The sequence below is a fragment of the Balaenoptera musculus genome, chromosome 6 (assembly GCF_009873245.2).
Source record: "Balaenoptera musculus isolate JJ_BM4_2016_0621 chromosome 6, mBalMus1.pri.v3, whole genome shotgun sequence".
Lineage (NCBI taxonomy): Eukaryota > Metazoa > Chordata > Mammalia > Artiodactyla > Balaenopteridae > Balaenoptera > Balaenoptera musculus.
In genome coordinates, this window is record NC_045790.1 from 67,587,010 (window position 1) to 67,608,763 (window position 21,754).

Here is a 21,754-nt window from a genome sequence, read left to right on the forward strand (position 1 = left end):
ACAGAGTGGTTACCATTGCAGAGAATCTACTTTCCAAGCCAGTCTAGAGGGATCTGATGGGACAGGTCACCAAATGCTTTTGTAAACATTTAGCATTTGTACACACATGGCAGCTTGGGGAAGGTGGTGTTTGGAGGTCAAGCCTGGAAGCTGCACATCCTAGCTTCTCTCGAGTTACTAACCTGTACTGTATAGTCCAGGTTAGCTGTGCTTCACGTGTTAAAACCCAATTCCTGCTTCTCCTCAGTGGGAGGAGGACAAGAGAGGAGAATGAAGAGAACAGAAAGGAGACCACATCCTATGACCCCTCCATTCCCCTAGTTCTCTTTAGCATCAGTGTGGACTAGTAGAGCTTTCATGGAATTTCCCACTTCACAGAACATGTAGATATGTTTCCCTGCTCTTCCCCACCTCCCTCCCACGCCAAATGATTAATCAACTCACACCCTCTCTTCCAAGCTTGGAACACAAGCTTAGCACTCACAGGTCAACTCTGGGGCCTGGAAAATTACCTACCCGCCTTCTTCTGAATATTTATGCCCAAATGCCAGGATGTCGGATGCCCGTCCACTCCCATCACAGACAACAACTGGCACGGGAGGGGTATCTCGAAGGTATTCCAAGACAATTGAGATCACATTGGGTCCTCCTTCCACAATGAGTGCCACCACTGGAACGCCTTGACCGATTCCTGCATTAAAAAAGGAAAAGAAAAGGAAAAAAAGAGAAAAGAACACAAAGCCAGCAAACCAAAGAAACAAAAAGAGAAACAAAAAGCACAAACTAAAATTACTGAGCATGGGGGAGGTAACAACATATGAAGGGCTAACATACGGAGCGAAAATTTACAGAAAACCCTTTAGCAGAATTTTCCCGCTAGAGAGTCCACTCGACTCTGCCCTCTCCCCGCAACTCCCAGGGTTTTGGGGTTTTAAAGCGCTGATGACTATACCTCAAAGGGGAGGCGTAGAGTGAGGAGGGTGGGAAAGGAATTGGTTAGTAGAGGAAGTGCTGGGCCAGCAGCCAAAAGACTGGAAGCTAAATGCGATCTTAAGCAAGTCTCATATGGATCCAACGGTCAGTTTCCTATATGAAAAATGGGGAGTTAAAAAAATGCCACCTCCCTGAAGTCATCACAGTACTAAGAAAATGCCTAAATGGTTCTTTTTATTAAAGACTACCAAAATCAGCTGAGGGCATATTTTAACTTGTTGAATCAACTAGTGGCAAAATTAGGGGTCTATCATTTCTGACCATAGGTGATAAGCTTGATTACGGATTCTTAACACTAGAATAGTTATAATAAATTACTCAGGAGATATGGCATCTGTCCTCTGCCATTACTGTGTCCTTCACTACTGAGGAAGGTGCCAGGCACACGATGGGCAAACGTTTTCTGAATTCAGTTGAATTAAGGGATTTCAGCTATTTATGCTGAGCCACAGACATTGCTGTTTTCAAGTAAAAACTGCCCTAACATCAACACTTATGTATGTTCAACCTAACATAGTAAAGAGAAGTATTAAAAACAAATGTCCATGAGAGACATGATGAGAAAGAAATTAAATTAGTTTTCAAGTGACATCTCAAGTATCATCGTTCATTGAATAAGTTTTTTTGCTCAATTTGGTACCACATTGTATTTTCTCACTCTATCTTCTCAGAATAGTTAGGAAATTGGGCAGTGCCATAAAAATGAAAGGGTTTTGTAAGGTACACAAAGCAGTTATCTTAAAAAATAGAGTCAAGATTCTGTACCACTTCCGGAAATATGAACTGAAAAAAGCCCTTAATCACCTCAGTTCTTCCTTCCTCTTCCTCCTTCTGTTATGGTTTTATCTTTTATCAAGAAACTGCTTCCCTATGAGAAATAATAGGTTGGTGTTTGATTTCTTGCTCCATTAGTAAGAGATTTTATTAGACTTGTGTGACCTGTTTTACTTCTAAAGTATAAGTACATCAGTCTCCTAGGGCCTTATCTCTTCTAAGTCAGTGTTTTTCATGGTTTGATTTTCATCTGGAAAGAATGGTCCAAAATGCCAGTTACACAAAAAAAGAGTGCTGTTTTAAATTTACATTTAAAAAATGTAAGAAAATAACAATTGTTGATTAAGGCAAGAAGCCAAGATTTTTTTTTTGTTCCCCAGAAGGAATTGGGAGAGAGAGATGACCTGCAGTCCCATCAGAGTTTTCTGTGGATGGGGAGTTTTTGAGAATTACTCCTTCAAATCCAAGGAGAGGGAAGTAAAAGGTCATGCTGTTCTCCTTTGACCCAGAAGCTCTAATGACTCAGACAAAAGGCCACTTTAAAGCTCTGTTGGGGTGTCTATGAAGGAGACACTTTCCCACTGCTATTGCTTATGAGGATTAAGTAAGTTCCTGTTGAAAGGCACGTTAAAGATTAAGGGCTAACTTGAAATGTTAATACAGCACACTTCTTTTGGAGGAGAATTTTCTGACATAAAAAATATCCACCCCTATATGGATTTATGTTCTAATGTGCCTTGGAAAAGAGACTCTTTTCCAAGGCACATTAAATGTTATTTTATAAAGTATTTTATGTTTAAAGTTTAAACATAAACTTAAATGTTTAAAGTGATTTTATAAGGTATTTCCAAAATACTATGCTATTTAGTTTTTCCCTTTGCTTTTCTTTAGCACATGCTCTCATATTGTTTCATGTCAAGGGACAATACGCTATACCTACTGTTTTATACCAAATGATATCATTTAGACTATTTCTAGGATCTTCTAAGAGAGGCCTTGGCCAAATTCTGATTCTTGAGCACTGATTCTATCAGTGGATCTTTACTCCTACTCACAGACCAACTGTGATCCACTCATGGAGGAAGAAGTCATAGAATGGACCTTCTAGAATGTTCCAGTGATCCAGAGGCTACCAGACAATAGGCAAGATGGCTGGAAAACTCTCCTCTCTTTGAGAGGAAACACAGGTGCAAAGGATCAATTTTCATAAGAAGATTTGAGAGCAATAAGCTGTCAGTTATATTTGTCAATAAATCAAATTGTTATAACCTCTAGAAATACAGAAGCATTTAGATGGTCAGATTTCCTATATTTGGAATGAAGCTATAATTAACTGAAATGATGAAAAGAACTACATTAATTCAGATATATATTCCAGGACTAAAAATTGGATGGAGTAAAGTATCAAAATATCATCTATTTTTTCATAAACTGAATATATCCAATATATCTATTCCTCCAAATTCTCTCCCATTTCCTTTAGTGATAATACATGGAAATTTGTTCCACAGACAATGAAAAACCCTTACAGCCTAAAACAAAAGCATTTTTGATTTTCTTAGTTATAGGTGGTAGAGAATCAGGTTGTTCCTAAAAATATGCTTTGTGTAAATTAAACTTGCCAATATATGGATATACGGTAACATTAAGCCTTTTTGTCAACACACACACACACGCACACACACACACACACACCCGTCACACATATTACCTTTTTTCTGAGAAAAGAAAATGATATCAAATAATTAGTAATGACCTAAAGCAATGGTTCTTAGCCTATGTTTTGGAGACAAGAATCTTTGAAAACTTTTGTGAATCTGATGAAGGCTAATGATCCTTTTCCCAGAAAAATAAATGCTCATAAGGACAGTCACAAAAACATTTCTATGCATTTCAAAAGTTCATGGATCCCTGAAGCCTACTCATAAAAATCTTGCTAATGGACCCTTACAAAGCCCCACCCTAAATTAAGAACACTGATATACAGTTGGTCCTCTGTATCTGTGGGTTCCACATCCACAAAAATTCAACCAGCTGCAAATCGAAAATATTTGAAAAAAATTCCAGAAAGATCCAAAAAGCAAAACTTGAATTTGCCGGGCGCTGGCAACTATTTACATAGCATTTATGTTGTATTAAGTATTATAAGTAATCTAGAGAAGATTTAAAGTGTACAGGAGGATGTGCGTAGGCTACAATGCAAATACTGCTCCATTTTATAGAAGGGACTTGAGCATCCGCAATTTTGGTATCTGTGGGGGTAGGGCTGGAGCCAATCCCCCAAGGATACTGAGGGACCACTAGATATGCAAAGAGCATCAGTTTGTGTTCTTTTATGAAGCTCACTGAGGCCTCTGAGACAGGTTCTAGAATGGGTTTTCAAACAAAACTCTGTGTCCAGGGAAACTATATCACATTATTACTACCCAGTTATAGTGACTGGCCGAAGTTTCCAAGGTGAAGCACTGTCTATAGGTTACCTCTCCTCCCATCCTTCATGCCTTTCTCTCTTCCTTGTTTTTCTTTATTTCTTCTGTTCACATTTTCTTTTCTAAATTACATTTTGGATGTAGGATATTAAAAAAAATCTCTAGAGAAAACCACAAATTTACAAATCTGTAGCATATGACATCATTAGTAAAGAAAAAGCATTTTAAAAAACAAGAATGGTATATTCTTTATTAGTGAAATAAAGAAAACATTTTGGGAATTCACTACAGATCCAGCTGGATTCATAAGGACCACTACCATTTTCTTTATGCCCACAAACAAATTAACATAAATTCCTTTGAAGAGTCTCACAGATGTAAGCCTTGCTCAGCTGAAACTACTGACCGTTCACAAAAAGTAGTTTAGATTTATAGTTTTAAAAAAATATGACTTCTATTATCTATTATCACCAAAAAAGTTCTCATTTTATCTAGGCCCCTCAGAGATCTTTTTGGTCAATACTTGTTCTTTTGGTTTTGGGGAAAGTAGGCTAATTCCTTAGTTGATTGCAATAATTTTTCATTTTCTACTATAACCAAAAACTTCTTAGAGATTTCCATTAGAATTTAATTTTAGAGCAATGCAGAGTTGCTTAATCAGGAAGAGGCAAGATGTTTGCCACACTCTTTAGTTTTTGTAATTTTGGAACTGGAAGCATTATAGCCTACAAAAACGTGAGCTTGAGTAATGGACTTAGCAATTACATTCTAGAGGATTCCAGGTTGACCTAGGGCTTTCAAATTATAAATTGAACCCCAGTTAATGGTCCTTTGCAGAAGATAACCTCTTAGACGTTTGTCCCATTTTGTTATGACCACTACGCAGTTAAGCCTGGGCTTCCAATAATTCAAATATTGTCAAAATTGGTGTAAACAAAGATTGGGTTGGGTGGTGTAAAGAAGGGAGGTGGCAGGGAGAGAAGAATGTCTTAAAATTCTGAAAGACCCTTTTTTTCTCTCTCTTTCTGCCGACGTGAGACTATAATCTACGATCAGTTCAGCCACCTGTAAAAATATTTGGTGTATTGTAGTGAAATGCTTGGATAAATAGAATTTTGATCAAACCAAATTAATCCTTTGGTTTACTGTCAACATCATTATATATGATCTAAAACGCCAGTGGGCCTAAGGAATAATTTTTTTTGCTGTTGGAAAACGGTTTATATTTACATGGAGATGGAGCATAGAAGATTGATATTTAGCTAAGTCTTAATGATCAAAGCCACAGATCACGTGATTATTACAGTACAGGTCATTTAGAAAGGAGGCTTCAAACTTTACATGAGCGATGACTTCTTGAAGATCTTAATTACTTTGAAAATGAGTCTGTCAGTGATGGGTAGGCATTTCTGTTTACCAGCTAAAGCTGTTTAGCAATAACATGAACACAGTTAACACACTGGCCTTGCCAGTTCTGGGATTATGTGATTCTTGATGATTTAGAAGTTTGTTTGGAGAATGCATATGCTTTGAAAGTGTGCATATAGTGAGAATTTGTCAATATATTTTATGTTGCAAAATTTTAAATTTATATTATTAAAATGTGTATATTATTAAAAAGCACTGAACATGTCCCCTTTATCCCATTTCTCATTTGAATAGTCTGGTCTTTGATTCAATGGTTGACTCGACCAATAGATACACTGGTCACCATCTCCTGTATTTGGACTAGAATGGGGCCATAAAAACTCACTAACCCCTTAAGATATTGTATTTTACAAACAGAACTTTATACAGACCTGGGGGGCATTAACAATTACTGTAATGCTGGGAGAAGAAGCAGTCAAGCTATTTGCCTCATTTTAATGGGCACCAGTTTACTCTCTACTTGAGAAATAGTGGCTGAAGTTTGCATAATGCCACGGCTTTTCACAAATAGTTTTAGAATTAGGTTCTTGCTCCCCTTAATGCATCTCTTCTATGATCTGCAAATTGTGGGATGGATTTATGAAAATTAAATAAAGCTGGTAATCAGCTGTGTTTAACTGACAACACTCGATACTATTCTTGTTTATTTAGTTTAAGGCGCTTCTTATAATTAGGAAGATTCCCAGAACATGAATATTCAGGTACAACTGTAGAATATTACTGTATAGAAAGATAATATTTTAATATGCTTTTTTTTGGCAAAAAGAAACGTGATTGGAAATCTGTGAGCTACTAAGGAACAGAGTGAGCCCAAGAAAATATCTAGGAATGACATAAGAAAAAAAAAAATGCATCTCATTTTAACTAGAATGTCTCTTCAGTCTTCAATGGAAGCAGATGTTTTAGATATTGCCTTCATGTTTTAGAGATAGAATACATTATCTATTCAAGACAACAGAACTATTACTGGAATGTGCCTGATCCTACTTGGAAATGGGTAATAAACCCATTCATTTTAGCAAATCCTGATGATGTATTCAATTGGTAAATGCCAATCCCAGTTCAAACCAATTATGTATATCCTTACTACATTTTTTTTGCCACTATAATTCTGCACCTAAATGGATGCTTAGAAAAGCATTTGGAAATATAAAATACTGCACAAATTATTAAGCAGTCAAAAGGAAACCACATGCAACAAGATGCTTCACTTTTAGACACTTTTGGTTCTCTAGTGGGGAAGAAATTCCTTGAAAGGGGGCTGGGGTCTTTCCCTGAGGCATAAATTTCCAACCCATTGGAGTACTAGGCAGGGGTAAAGATAATGAGAATTGCTTAAATGTCTTTTCCTATCATCACCAATCCCTATGGCAACTCCCTTGTCGATATTTAACTTAACAGACCCCATCCATACACAATCTTCCCATATTTAAAGCTAGTGCCAATATTCCAGAATAAACATACATGTATATTTTATCTTGGCAGTTAAAATCTCAGTAAATCTGGCTGAAGATATGAGGTTGTCAAGACGTTGAAGATATAGAGTTTGAATTCATGGAAACACCTCTCTGAGACAATGATAAAAGACCGAAAACAGATGGTGCATAGCATTTCTTACCCTGGGGACTAAGAATGTTAAATCTACTGAATTAATATGGCCAATCCCCTTTTTTTCTGTTTGTTTCCAATGCATTTTTTTCTGTTGTTGAACCAATCTATTTTTCGCATTATCAATGCTGCAGGTATTTTCTTAGGAATTTAGTACTAGCCCCCACCAGAAGACTATAATTTTGGACACTGCCTTCTTGCTTTGCTTTCCCATGTAGTGACTGAAGGCCAAAGGCCAGAACTGGGAGAGTGGATGAGTGGATTGAATGTAAAATCTTGAAAGCCAACCAAAGAGGTCACTGTGGCATGTGTACTGGCAACTCCCATCATGTCCTCTCTATCCACACTCGCCTATCAGAGAACTGAGCTGTCCGCAGCACAGAAGGGCAGCCTTACTTGGCATCTTTCAAAGCTGATCGGAATGGTGGTAGATTCCAGACCTGCAGTGGGCCAGATTTGCCTTTCTGCAATTTGAATGGAGACCTTGAACCTGAGGTGAGTAACTGGGAGGGACTGGGAGGGCATGAGTATTTGGGGAGTAAAGCCTCTATTAATGGTGGCTCTGATGTGACCATGTCAGGGTGAATAAACAAGCAAAGAAGTCTGTGTGCAGGAAGAGAAGAAGGGAACAGAGGGCATCACAGAAGAGAGATCACGTGGCCTGAGAGGGAGGGAAAGAGTGTGTGTGTTTGGGGGTGAGAGAGAGAGAGAGAGAGCGTGAGAGTGGGAGAGAGAGAGGGAGGGAGAGAGAGGGAGAGAGAGAGAGGGATTTATTGCCTGGATTATTAATGACTTTTCAGTTCAAGATACAGTCACTTGGCTGTAGTTTGTACAGAGTCCCCTATAGATCAAAGGTAGAAAATTTTTTTCTGTAAGGGGCTATATAGTAAATATTTTAGGCTTTGTAGGACAATGGGCAAAATAGAGGACATCATGCAGGTACTTATATAACAAGAGAGAAAACAAATTATACAGAATGTTTATGGACGAATTGCAAAACACAATTGAATACTTTTTTTTTGTACTACAGGTCTACTAACGAGAAAAATGGAATTTTCAGATGGATGCTGAAATTTGAATTTGCTGTAGTTTTCATATGTCACAAAACTATTCTTTTATTTTCAAACATTTAAAAATGAAAAAAAACATTCTTAGCCCATGAGCCATATGAAAACAGGGTGGGCCATAGTTTGCAAACCTTCCTCTAAACACATTTCTGTCTCTTTATCAAAAATACTCCTTTATATATTTTGAGTGAGTTTCTCTTTATTGCCACCAAACATTCCCCTCCTCAGCCTCACCTCTGCTGACTCTAAGGAAGTCTTCGCCTGTCCTTAACAACATGGAAAGTCCTCAGATGCTCTTTTCTCAGCCTGAGGACCCTCACAGGGAGAGAGTAGTTGAGGGCTCTTTGTAAGAGAAAAATTGAGGATAGCAGAGATTTTTTTTTTTTTTTGAGGTAGGGCTTTTTTTTTTTTTTTAATTTATTTGTTTTGTTTTATTTTTGGCTGCACTGGGTCTTTGTTGCTGCGCATGGGCTTTCTCTAGTTGAGGTGAGCGGGAGCTACTCTTTGTTGTGGTGCGCGGGCTTCTCGTTGCGGTGGCTTCTCTTGTTGCGGAGCACGGGCTCTAGGCGCACGGGCTTCAGTAGTTGTGGCACGAGGGCTCAGTAGTCGGCTCACGGGCTCTAGAGCGCAGGCTCAGTAGTTGTGGTGCATGGGCTTAGTTGCTCCGCGGCATGTGGGATCTTCCCAGACCAGGGGTTGAACCCATGTCCCCTGCATTGGCAGGCGGATTCTTTACCACTGCGCCACCAGGGAAGCCCTGAGGTAGGGCTTTAAGAGGCAATATTCAGTTCCAAACTGGGTGTAAGGCTACCATCTACACAGTGTCAGGCAGGCCTTCATTTTGAAGCTTAACTGATGCTCATGTGGGAAATCTGGTTACCAGTCATGGTGAGCTGCTCTGCTTCTCTCAAAGAGAAGAGGACTCACTCATGTGGTCGATCAAGGAACTTCACTCAGACAGCGGAAGGGATTTAGATGGTCTTCAGAGAGCTCTAAGCCCAAGAGCAGAGAGAACAATCCGTCCTCTCTGAATACCCTTAGCTCCTGGAGAGTGGCACCCTCTTCTATAAGCCAGCCAGGCTGGGACATTTGCTTGCTCCCTCCCTGGCAATGTGGGCCCCAAGACTGGGGTTTTGCCTTGATTTCAGTGGACTTTTCTGGAAGCACTTCTTCATGCAACACCACGACCATCTCTGCCCTATACTCTGGAAGCCTGGACCTGTCTCACTCAGATGATGACTCTTTTCTTTAGATCATGGGCTGCCTGGCTGGAACTGGGCTGAACCTGTCCTGTTCTGATCTCTGACTTTGATTCCCAGTTCCATGACTGCCTCTACCTTCATTTGTCTGCTGCTTTTTGTTGACCCCCATTTTCTAACTCAGCATGGGTCCCTCTAGTCTATTTTACCTCCATGCTACTGTAAACTTTGACAGCATGTCTAGACATTGTACTACTAACATTGTAGCTGGAACTATGCACATCCTAGAAAGGCATAAATACATCTTGATATGAATTGATAAACCAACAATACATTTTAGAATTCTACACAGTTTCTAACACACAGAGTTGGCACACAATTCATAGCACTGTTTTGAGTAATGAGTTATTTGTCAAGCACTTAGACCAGAGTCTGGCACTTACTGAGAACTATATGGTTAAACAAATATAAAGATTCTTATATATAGTTATTAGGTTTGTAAAAGGTTTCTATTTTAACTGTATAAATGATTCATGACGACAAATGCATTTTATGGATTTAAACCAAAAGTATGCTCCGACAAATAAATAATTTGAAACACACTTTTCCAAAGTTTGAATATTCTCTCATGAAGACCAGTAATATGCTTAGGAAGGCAAATTCCTTTATCTCCTATCCAAAACACTAAAACTTTCTGCTTCGGGGTAGGTGATCTTTTTGTCACTCCCCAGATGTCTTCTACCAAGGGGCCTCTCGTCAGTGCTTCAATCAGCTTAAGTCTTTTGAATTCTGTGGGTTGGACAAAGATGTAAATGCCAAATAACAAAACTCATAAGTTGACTCCAAGTATATTACATGCTAGTAAACAAACTTAGCTTTTGACTTAATCAATGGAAAACAGTTACTCCCTCATGGCCAGACAGCTCTGATTAAAATGTTCTGCTATTAATGTCCGTATGTTTCCAGGACATCCAAGCGACATTCCACGTGAATCGTTTCAAAAGAAAGGGAACGGCCAATTGCATGGGCTGTAAGGCAAGTATTACTCTCATAAAAGGAAAGAGCCAGAGTTTTTTTCTTTGGGGCCATTGTTTGCAAGCTGAATGTTTTAATGTAACTGATCTAAGTCTACAAGAAAACTCGCCCAAACAAAGCTACAGTCTTCTTAGTTTCTGCTCTGTTCAAAACCCACATCAAAAGGCATGCTTGCCTTCTCAAATGTAAGGTAATCAAAGTGATTCTAACTCATTTTACTTTATAATTCCTTGCCCACACTCCCCTATAAATGTGCCAGGATCTAGGTCCACAGCTCGTACAAGATCCTTTGGCTTCTTGGCAGAATTAGTAAGCAGCAGAGCAGCCAGGGGAATTATGATTTGGAAAGACCTAGCCCACAGTGCAGGGCACGGCTGGGTAGGAGAGGTAAATGGTAAGAGAGAGGGAAATGTTGCTGGTAATGGCAAAATTGTATATTAATTTGCCCTTCCAAAATAATTTTTTAAAAAAATCTCTGCGTCATTTGAAGGAGACTGCAATTACTTCTCCCTGCACCAAATGTGAAAAGTTCTATTCTCTCTTTAAGGCATGTTCTTTTTGACTTACTCTTTCTGGAGAACTTACTATGCATCCTGCAGTTCCCAGGCTCAAAGACAAGTCTTCCTTAGGCCCCTCCCTTTCACCCCCACCAGGCAGAATTAACTATTCTCACTTTTGTGTTCTTATAGCATTTACTTTTCTTAAAAGCCCATACCAATGAATATACTTTATAAATTTGTCAATCAACTACTATGATATCAAGGAAAAAATTCTCATAGTACCTTACATATCTCTTGAAGTTTTCTCTCATTAAATTACATGTTTGGACATCTCTTTTCTCTGTAGGTAGGTTTATCTTTGTATCCCCAGCATATCATAGAGTGTTCTACATGTAGTAGTTGTTCACTAAAATCTGGGGTACAGAAGGAAGGCAGGATACTGAATCACCTCAAGTATATCCTGATTGCTCATAGGTTATATGACAATGTAATTATTTCAATAGAAATTTTCAAATGTTTTATGACATAAGCAATTTTCCCTTAATCAACTGACCTGAGATCCAGGGCACTTAGATCTGATTTAAATTCTCCTGAAATCAGGAATGATGCCAAATGCCCGGTTTCTGCGCTGACTGGTTTTCCTGTGGACTACTGAGATTGCTTCCTAACTGATTTCTCTGCCTCTACAACAATCATCACATAACTGCTAGTCATCATCTGTAAATACAGTCTTCTCTGTAACAATATTTAGTGGGTTCCCATTGCTTATAGATAAAAGCCCAAATAATTTTGCATGACAGACAAGGCTCCCCATATTCTGGACCCAACCTTTATTCACAGCCTCATCTCTCTCTCCAGAACTTTCTGTTCATTCTGATTCTAGTCTCATCCAGACTATCTTCCTTATCCTCCATCTAGGACTATTCTTAAATTTCCCTTTAGCCATCTTAATTTTCAGAGAGGAGTATCTTTCCCTACTCTTGGTTTCATGAGGAGGAATTTTTCCTAAGCAGATCCTTGGGTTTTCTATGCTTTTACTCCTTGGTAGATTGGAGAAGAATAACTGGATTTGCCCACTCAGTCTCTCTCTTCTTTCTCTTGGCATCTTCCTGCCTGCCGGAAGCCTGACATCTCCCAACTCCTCCAGGGCTCCGTCCCTGTGGGTGTATGCGGTGGGGTGGGGAATGAAGGCTTACTGTGGAATTCTGCCTAATTCTGGGGAGTCAATAATCCCACTTGGTCAACAGTCTAAAAGCCATGTCTGCTAACTTGTCCCCCAACTAAAAATGATATTCTGAGTTCCATCAACTACTTCTTTTATTTCTCAAAGTGTTTAGAACTTGGATGAGGAAAAGAGGTGCTATTTATTGCAGCCCCTCAGAAACCCTAACTCAATCTGCAAAGTCCAGTTCAAATGTTACTAATTCCTGAGGCCCTTCCTAACTCTCTCAGGCAGTATTAATTATTCATTCCTTTGTAGTCCCATTATTTATTTATTTTTCTACATATCCTTTGGCAGTTTTTAAATTCTGCCTTGCTTTAATGAAAGTTTCATCTACTACATTGTAAACTCTTTGGGACAGAAACACCCACACCCCTCTTAGACAACATTCTGGTTTCCATAGTGCCTCATACTTAGAAGGTAGTTCAAATAAATGATTGTGAAATAAAATTAGAAGGTACAATGCCTAGGGTCTATACCTTGGGACTAGCACAGCTGAAACGACATGAACAGATGGGTTGTTATAAGGGGACTAAGTATCACACCTCAATACTACTGATGCGGACTGCTGAAAGTGGAGATGACAGCCATTTAAGTGGTCCCTGGTGTCCTTTTACAGGCCTTCACTACTGGCCTTAGTGGTGGTCAGAGACCAAGAAAAGAACACGCTGAGTGACCTGGGTGGGTGCTCACACATTGCCTTGTCCATCTGGATTAAGTCTGCAAGAGTCCAGATTCTTAGGAACTTGAATAGCCAATTTCAGTTCAGCTGTCTTGTACTTTTAAATTGAAGCCTTATTATTTCTCAGAATTGGACGCAGCTGCAGTGACAACGTGTCCTGGCCACTGGGGAGAAAGACGCGAACAAAGGTTTACACTCTTCCCCTTGCTGGAAGGATGTCCGTGAAAGCTATTATTTCCTCCAGTTGAAATAAATAGGGAACTATATGACTGAAGTAGAAACCTAATTCTGTTCTCTCTGAGGTGATGGATATGTTTTAGCAGCTAACTTGCTGTAGGCCAGGAGTGACCTTCATTCACCACAAAGGTTATTTAAGTTATTAGAATAACTGACTGCCATTATCATGTATGAGACAAAGGAAGGGTACTGATTATTTGGAATCTAGTAATGGTATTTAATCCAATTTCTGACCAGCAGTTGGGAAAAGCGATACATTTTTATTTGATTATCTGGCATCTTTTCCAAAAGATAATGTGTCCAATCTGATCAAATTTTCACTGTTACTAAATCCTCAGTGAGAAATATGGTGACAATGTCATGGGAAACCTTCTTTCCTCTGGTGTCAAGTTTCCATGTGGAGGGCTCCATTAATGTGACACATCTAGCCCCTTGTCCTTCTCTTGTCTCTATATATAGAATTGAGTAACCTGGTTGGTGGTGACTAATGTCCATGTTTCTTGATTGGATAGGACTAGTCTACTAAAAGTCTCTCAGTGAGGAGGATTTAGCATCTTTTTTCATTTTTCTCTATGGACCAGTGCCAGTCAGTGATATTAGTAAAATTGTTTCTGTAGACCTAAATTTCTCCTCTGGTTGGCTGTCTGAGGGCTGAGGTAAGCAGGCAAACCCATTTGGCCCTCACAATAAGTCATTATCTTCAACTACTTCATCATTAATAAAAGTGATATTTTGATCTCCATCTGCATAACTCCACTGTTCAACTCTCAATTTGAATCTTGTCCTGTCAAGAGTGAGTTATAATTTACTGGACTTCCTCAAGCTCCAACACCATGAATTACAATGCAGTCATTTCTGTTTCTGGCATTCATTTTGCAGCAGCATCTAACAAACCTGAACCTCTGGTTCAAGTTTGTGAACGTGATCTTATTTTTTAGACACAAATATGGCCTTTTCTGAAAGACAATTTTTTCTTAATGTCTTTACAGCTCCTTAAAAGGAAACAACAATTGCCACAGATTTTAAAAAAGCTTATTAAAAATGGAACCCAAACAAGGGAGCTTATGAATTTCTGGGTTGCAGTGAATGACTTCATGTAGTGAAGTCCACTCGGCCAACTGACTGAAGGCAGTTTCTTATTCCTGTAGGGGAAGTAGTGGCTACGAAGCACCCACCAGGTGCTGGGCACTCAGCCAGGCGAGTTGGATATGCTCACTTAATCTGCTCACCGACCCTATGATAGAGATATTATCATCCCCATTTTACAGTTAAATAAATTGAGGCATTGAGAGTAAATCTCATGTCTGAACAGGGTTTCAGAGACCTATTAGGAAATTCAGAGCCTGCACTCTGCACTCTACTGGCTTGTCTCTCACTAGGGTGACCAGGTGATTTATCATACAAAAACCAGGACATTCTTGCAAGTGAAGGGGTCATCATTAATAATTATTCTGGGATGACAAACATCAATATAAACCAGAATTATTTAGTTTTGGACAAACCTGTACATATGATCACTCTAGGGTCTCAAACTCGTTTCTAGCAGATGTTTAAAAATAGATGCCAATTCTGGATATTTAGAAAGGGGCCTGAGTTTGTTCACTGTTCCTTTGTTCACCTCTTCCTGGCTTAAAAAGGCTTAAGACTCACTTGTTGCCCCTCCCTGATTCTTGAGATCCAGTTTCTAGCTCCATCTAAATAAATCACAGCTGTTTGTTATCAGAGATATTTCTTCCTCTAGCCACACAGAGGGATGAAGCTCCAGGGAAGGATTAGATCATTAAGCAAAGGAAAATAGAAACAACAGTACAACAGCACCTGCATAAATCCTGTAGGGGGAAAAGATCAATTTAAAGTTTTTCTCATGTTCTAGCATATCCTTGATGGAGCTGGATATAAATGCCTTCTACTTTTCTCTCTTGTAAATAAATGTCCCATTACATTCTATCACTTAAGCACACTGGAGTGTCGTGATGAGGAATCAGAGACAGTCAAGGCCCAGGGGCATGGGGGCGGTTAACCTCATTACCCTACTCTGTCGAGTTGGTGTGAAACAGCCACTTGAGTTATTCCTACTGCTGCCACCAAGAGTCATTTGACATCAATAATCAGTGCTACTACTATCATTCTAGTAAATGGGTTACCCTAATGTTACATAGAAGAGCGTGGCACTCTAAGGACTGCTCTTAAAATCCTGATTCTAATGTGCAAAGAACTAGTTTGTGCATTGAAAATTATCACAAGAAGAGGTGTGTGGAAATGCCCATTTCCAGTCCTCAGCTCTTCTTACCAGTGTGTGCTCTAGGATCTAGCAGGATGGCTCTCAAGCCTAGCATGCTCCAGAATCACCTGGAGGATCAGCTAAAATACATGCTGCTGGGCCCCACCCTCAGAGCTTCCGATCAGTAGGTCTAGAATGGGACTTGAGAATGTGCATTTCTAACAAGTTCCCGGATGATGCTATTGTTGCTTGTCCACGGACCACACTCTGAGAACCAGTGCCCTAGCATAAAGCTGTAGGGAGTGGAGACTTTTCACCTGTGAAAAGAAGTGAAATCTAAGATGTGCTCCCTGGAATAAATTAAGATGAAAGCCCATGGAGTAGGACTGAAATGTCCCTGTTATATTTCTAACAGTCTATTGAAGTCTGACTAGGAGTCAGCAAACTTTTTCTGTAAAAGGCCAGATAGTAAATATCTTCAGCTTTGCAGGCTAGATGGTCTCTGCTGCAAGTTCTCAACTCTGCCACTGTAGCATGAAAGCAGCCAGAGACGGTGCATGAAAGATGGAGCATGGACACGGCTGTATTCCAATAAAGCTTTATTTACAAAGATGAATAATGCAATGGATTTGGCCCACAGGCCATAATTTGCCAACCTCTGAGTCTAACTAATGTGATAAATATGATTCATATATTGCAACATCTGTTAGTATGTTGAGCCCAAGCATGCCTATGATCAATGAGAAACCAACCAAGCTGGAAACCTGTGTCAGCCAAGCACTGACACCTGTTTTAGCTGCACGTGATTGGTTGACTATTGCCCGCACTGGAAGATATGCACTCTTCTTGCAATTCAACCCGTACAACCGTTTAAAAACCAATGGCTCACCACTTCATCCTAATTCAACAGGGGTTTCACTGCACTGCTGGAAATTACGTACATTTAATTTATTCTCTACTTGGTACATTGCCTAAAAGTCAATAAAAGTCAATCCTGTGTATCAGGATCATTGATTGAGTTATCAGTTAATTCATATTTCGTTTTAAATTCGTTTTTTCTTCTCCTTATTTCCAAAAGGGCCCACTGGGCTGTCTTTTCTCACAAGAGGTTTACGTTGGTGGCCTGAAGATAAGCTCTCATGATGGTTTTTGCTAAAGAACTAAGCTTGCTGATGCCCTGAAGAGGAGGAAGAGAAAGACAAATGTATTTGATGGGGAGAGGTGGAAGCGGATGAGATGGGGAGGAAGTTATCCAACTCCTGGGACAGGCAGAAAAGACTCGCAACATCCCTGATGGTCAGTTCCCGGGTCTCTCCTTACTTGTCCTGTCAACAGCATTTGACACAGTTGGCCATTCCTTCCTCTTGGAAATATGTTCTTTGCTTGGCTTCCAGAGAGCATTCTCCTCTGGTTTCCCTCTCACTTCACTAGCTGCTCCTTCTTTATCTCCTTTGCTGGTCTCTCCTCTGATAGAAGGACTGTCTCGAAGCTCAGTTCTTGGTTCTCTCCTGTCCTGTCCTCTCCTCACACACTACCTTGGTGATCTCATCCACTCACATGGTTTCATATACTGTCGACACACAGACAACTTCCATATTTATAATTTGAGGCCAAATATCTCCACTGAACTTCAGTCTCACATAACCGTGACCCTCTCGACGTCTCCACACATGATATGAGGCCTCTCAAATCTGACATGTCCAAAGCTAAGTTCCTGATATTGTCTCATCCCTGCCATCCCCATCCCCACAGTCTTCTCCAGACTGGAAAATGGAAACTCCATTCTTCTACTGATCAGCCTCCAAAACCTGGAACCATACCCCATATCCAATTTGATGGTAAATCCTGGGCTTCCCTGGTGGCGCAGTGGTTGAGAATCTGCCTGCCAATGCAGGGGACACGGGTTTGAGCCCTGTCTGGGAAGATCCCACATGCCGCGGAGCAACTAGGCCCGTGAGCCACAACTACTGAGCCTGCGCGTCTGGAGCCTGTGCTCCGCAACAAGAGAGGCCGCGACAGTGAGAGGGCCGCGCACCGTGATGAAGAGTGGCCCCCGCTTGCCGCAACTAGAGAAAGCCCTTGCACAGAAACGAAGACCCAACACAGCCAAAAATAAATAAATAAATAAATAAAAAATAAATAAAAAATAAAGGAATTTAAAAAAAAAAAAAACTTGCCTGGTCTACCTTCATATCATAGTTCAAATTTGACTACTTCTCAGCTCCTCAACTGCTACCACTCCTAGTCTAGTCACCATCAGCTTTTGCCTGGATTAGTGCCATTTTCTCTTGACTGGCATCTCTGTTTTCATTCCTGCTCCCAATTTGGACGACTCTCAACTCAGCAGGTACAGCGAGTCTATTGAAATATACAAGACCACTCATTCCTTTGCTCAAAACTCCACAAGCTCCCATCTCCCAAAGAGTGAACGTGAAAGTCAGAGGTCTTAGAGTCCTCGCTGGCCCTGGCCCTTGTTTCCTCTTTGGCCTCCTCCCCACTCCTCTCCTACTCTTCCACCCACGTGGTCACACAGGCCTCCTGATGCTCCTCAAACATGCTGCCCACATTCCCACCTCAGCGCCTTTTTAATGTTGTTTCCTCTGCTGGAAATGGTCTCCTCCAAAACATCACACAACTTGCTCCCTCATTTCCTCCAAGTCTTTACTCAGATGTCCCCTTTTCAGGGAGTCCTCCCCCTACTCTACTGAAAATTGCAGCCCCTTCCCTGCACTTGCCTTTCTGCCTTCTTTGCTTTCTCTCTCTCCCCCGCACTTATCACTATGCAATACACTATGTATTTTACTTGTTTGTTCTCTGTCTCCTTCCACTCAAATGTAAGCTCCTTAAGGGTGGGATCAGCACAGGCATCTGGTCTGAGGGGGCTGCTGTGAAGTGCACTTTGGGGTGCTGAGTCGGGGCTGCAGAGCCCTGGGCACGGGGATGCCAGCTGCAGCAAAGATACCGCTGGCTTTACTCGGCCAGGCAGCACCAGAGCCTTCCACCCTGGAGGGACCAAGCAGGCTTGGGCAGTTGTTTTTATCAGTGGTCACCTTGGCTGAGGGAGGTTAAAAGGCTCTTATTCAGTTTTCCAGGTACACCATAAGCATGAGAGAGGTGGGTAGGGAGAGAGAGAGGACAGTGGGGTGGGGAGAGAAGAGAGGAGAGGAAAGAGGGAGAGAGCTGGGGGGAGAGGCGAGAGAGAGAGAGAGAGAGAGAGAGAGAGGAAGAGAGGGGGGAGAGGGAGCGAAGGAGGGAGGAGGGGAGGGGAGAGAAGGGGAGAGGAGAAGGGTAGAGGAGAGAGGAATACGGGGACAGAGGAGAGGAAGAGGGAGAGAAGAAGAATGAAAGGGGGGGAGAGGGGGAAGGAGGGAGGGGGGAGGAAGGGAGAAAGAGAGAGAGAGAGAGAGAGAGGGTGGAAGAGACCTAATAGATAAAGATTGAATTTACCAAAACTAGATGGAAAGGGGGCTTGGAATTGGATTTATTTGAATTAAGGAAAATTGTTATTATGTGACATTTCCTACATACCTAAGTTTATGAACAATAATTCATACTCAACAGTTCTTATTACTTGAATAATGGAAATAAATAAATCAATGGAACAAAACAAACCCTGCTCCACTCAAACCAAGAAAACAGGATAGAAAAATGGAAATACAGGGTATAATGAACTTTCCACTTCTCCCCAAACTCCACCATGATTTCATAATAAATTCTGATGTGAACCAGAGTCAATATGCACTTCCTGTGTTCTCCCTTTGGGTGGACGAATTGCTGCTAATGAGGAAGGGTTCAGCTCAGATCTTTCTGATGACCAGGAAAGCTGACTCTTCAATCCTCATCCCTCTGTTTTAGCAAAGGTGCACCTGTTTTTCCACCCTGCCTCATTCCGCCAGGAATTGCCCACAGAACCCCATGTGGACCCAGAGACGTCAAGGCTCATTAGCCAACAAGAACTGTTGATTCCTCTGCCTGGGATTTAGGACTTGAGTGTTTGCCTGCCGGGTTGCAGCATGTGGGACTCTGTGAGGCTTGTGAAATCTGGCCTCCTTGCAGAACAGGGACAGCCTGTTCAGTAAGGGTAAGAGTGCTTGCTGCTTCAGCGATGGATGCCAAAAAAAAAAAAAAAAAAAAATCTGCATGCTTATTTGGCCAGTGTTAGGGCATAACATCTCTATTTTTCTCCTATTTCTCAGGGCTTAATGATCTTAAGCTGAGGGTTCAAGTTAAAAGATTTTTATTCTGTTAAAACTTATGACAACTTTATTACTGACATCTTGGGAGCACTACTTCTAGTCATTTTCCTAGCCTATATGAAATATAGCCTTACATCCACTAGTTTAAATGGCTTGAAATGATCCAAACAGTATTTTCAAAGGATGGGCAAATTATTTTAAATCCTGGGAAGGGGCTTTGAAGGGTCCTATGACAATTGCCCTGGCCTGACCCATCTCCAGTGAATTAAAATCTCAGCCTGCTTTTTTAAAAGACCCCTAGAGAATGAGATACCTTATTGTCTCCAAATATATCCTACTGTAAAATTGTTGATTATGGCAGAAAAGTACTCAGTCAGCACGAGTTTTCCCATCTATTTTATGTTTATCTAACTTTCTAAAGTTAGCTATGCATTTCTACTGAATGGTTGATCCTAATCTAGACTGAAAAGCAGCCATGGGCAATTATCACTTTAGGTAAGTGCAGAAAAATCAATACTTATTTCTTTTTCTGTGCAAATGGAAATAATGAAGCCATGATGGCATTGGCTGCTACAAAAATGTATATCCTAGACTCTCTAAATCCACAAGATAGAAATGATTTGACAACAAGCACAAGTCAACAGAAATGCAGTCAAATTTCCAGAATAAACGTTTTTATGCCCATGACAGTTGGAAGTATGCATGATGGTCTTTACCTGTACACGTTCCTATTTATTTATCCTCCCTGACACTATGTATTATTGTTTTATTATGTGTCCTTTCTATATAGCTTTTAGTTTCTAAACTCTTCTATTACATTTTTACGTCAGGCTGGAAACAAGAGTTAAAAATAAGGCCAGAAAACCATATACTGATGTTTACAATAAAAATTTATTGAGCACCTACCTACCTGCATGTGCCAGGCACTGTGCTAGATTTGCAGGATGACAAAAGTGAGTATGACTCAGGCTCTGCTCACATGGAGCTCACAATCTACAGGTGATGGGGAGGAGGTGCAGGCAGACAACCACTCTACCAAAGAGGCAATGCTACAACACAGGTTTATACAGAGTGCTGTGGGAACGGGGGTTATGTGGTGAATAACTGAGCCTAAGAGGATCACGGTGTGTGTGTGTGTGTGTATGGTTTCTGACAGTATTTCAGAGAAAAGAAGATTTTCAAGCTGAGACTTAAGAGTGTAGGTTTTTGCCAATAAGTAGAGTTGGGAGAGGTTGGAATTTCAGCAAATGTCAAAATGGGACAAAAACACATCGAACAGGGTATGTCCTTTAAGAGAAACTGCAAGTAGCTTGGAATGGGTGGGACATAAGGTCCACAGGCATTAGGAAGGAGACGAAAGCTAGAAAAACAACAAATGAGAAGATATGGAAGGTCTTCCAGTTAGTGAAACGAGGAAGAGACTGAGTCCCACCAAGAAAGTTGCCATCAGAAGAACCTATTAGTTCTGACCAGCAACAGTAAATGTTGCTGACTTTGAGACCAAAATGCCAGTCAAACATTTGCAACCCAAATCTTTCTAATCTGAAAGGAGATCTCAGCATTCTTCCCTACATGTAAAAGAACCTAAGAGTCTTATCAGAATGGTGGACAGTTACCTGTTTCAGACTCATTTGTTTACAGGAACTGTCCCAGTCCCTGAACAGAGAGTTCCAATGTGGAATGGGGTTCCTTCCTAAAAAAGAGAGAGCTCCTAGCTTGAATTGGAAAATAAGTCAGATAAACAAGACAGGCAAATACCAAGAAACAGGTTTCACTAAAATTTGTTCTACTCCTTCAGTATTATTCTTTTGACTCCTTTATTTTCTTGATTGACAAGGTGACTTTTCATTAACAAGCATGGCAAACAGTTCAGTGTCACAGCCAACTTCTGTCAAGCCATTTTATAAAATGAAGAGAGGGCAGATGTTTAAACTGTAATTGTCTTCTTCACACAACCTATCCTTTGAAGGGAAAATTCTTTAAAAGGCAGAGAAAACTTCAAACAACACATTCAGTTGAGAGCATCTGGAAAACGGCAAGTTATCACAGTCCAAAGTTAACTGATCATGAATTTGGTATTTGTATTTTGGATGGTCTTCTACTTGATTGGTTGATTCTACCAGTAGTAAAAAGTCTGAATGATTAGGCTGAACATGTCTTGGA

The 21,754-nt window shown here is 40.5% G+C and overlaps 1 protein-coding gene across 12 annotated transcripts in view; it reads right to left on the reverse strand.

Moving 5' to 3' along the window:
* TRPM3 (transient receptor potential cation channel subfamily M member 3) overlaps window positions 1-21,754 on the reverse strand; it is a 507,712-nt gene that overhangs the window by 179,539 nt on the left and 306,419 nt on the right. For 11 of the 12 annotated variants that reach the window (XM_036855282.1, XM_036855281.1, XM_036855285.1 and 8 more), the window contains one exon: window positions 517-691. In XM_036855282.1, the coding sequence (XP_036711177.1) occupies window positions 517-691 (175 nt within the window). Of the gene's footprint in view, window positions 1-512; window positions 692-21,754 lie in introns of those variants that run through there. The other variant, XM_036855286.1, reaches the window with a different exon arrangement.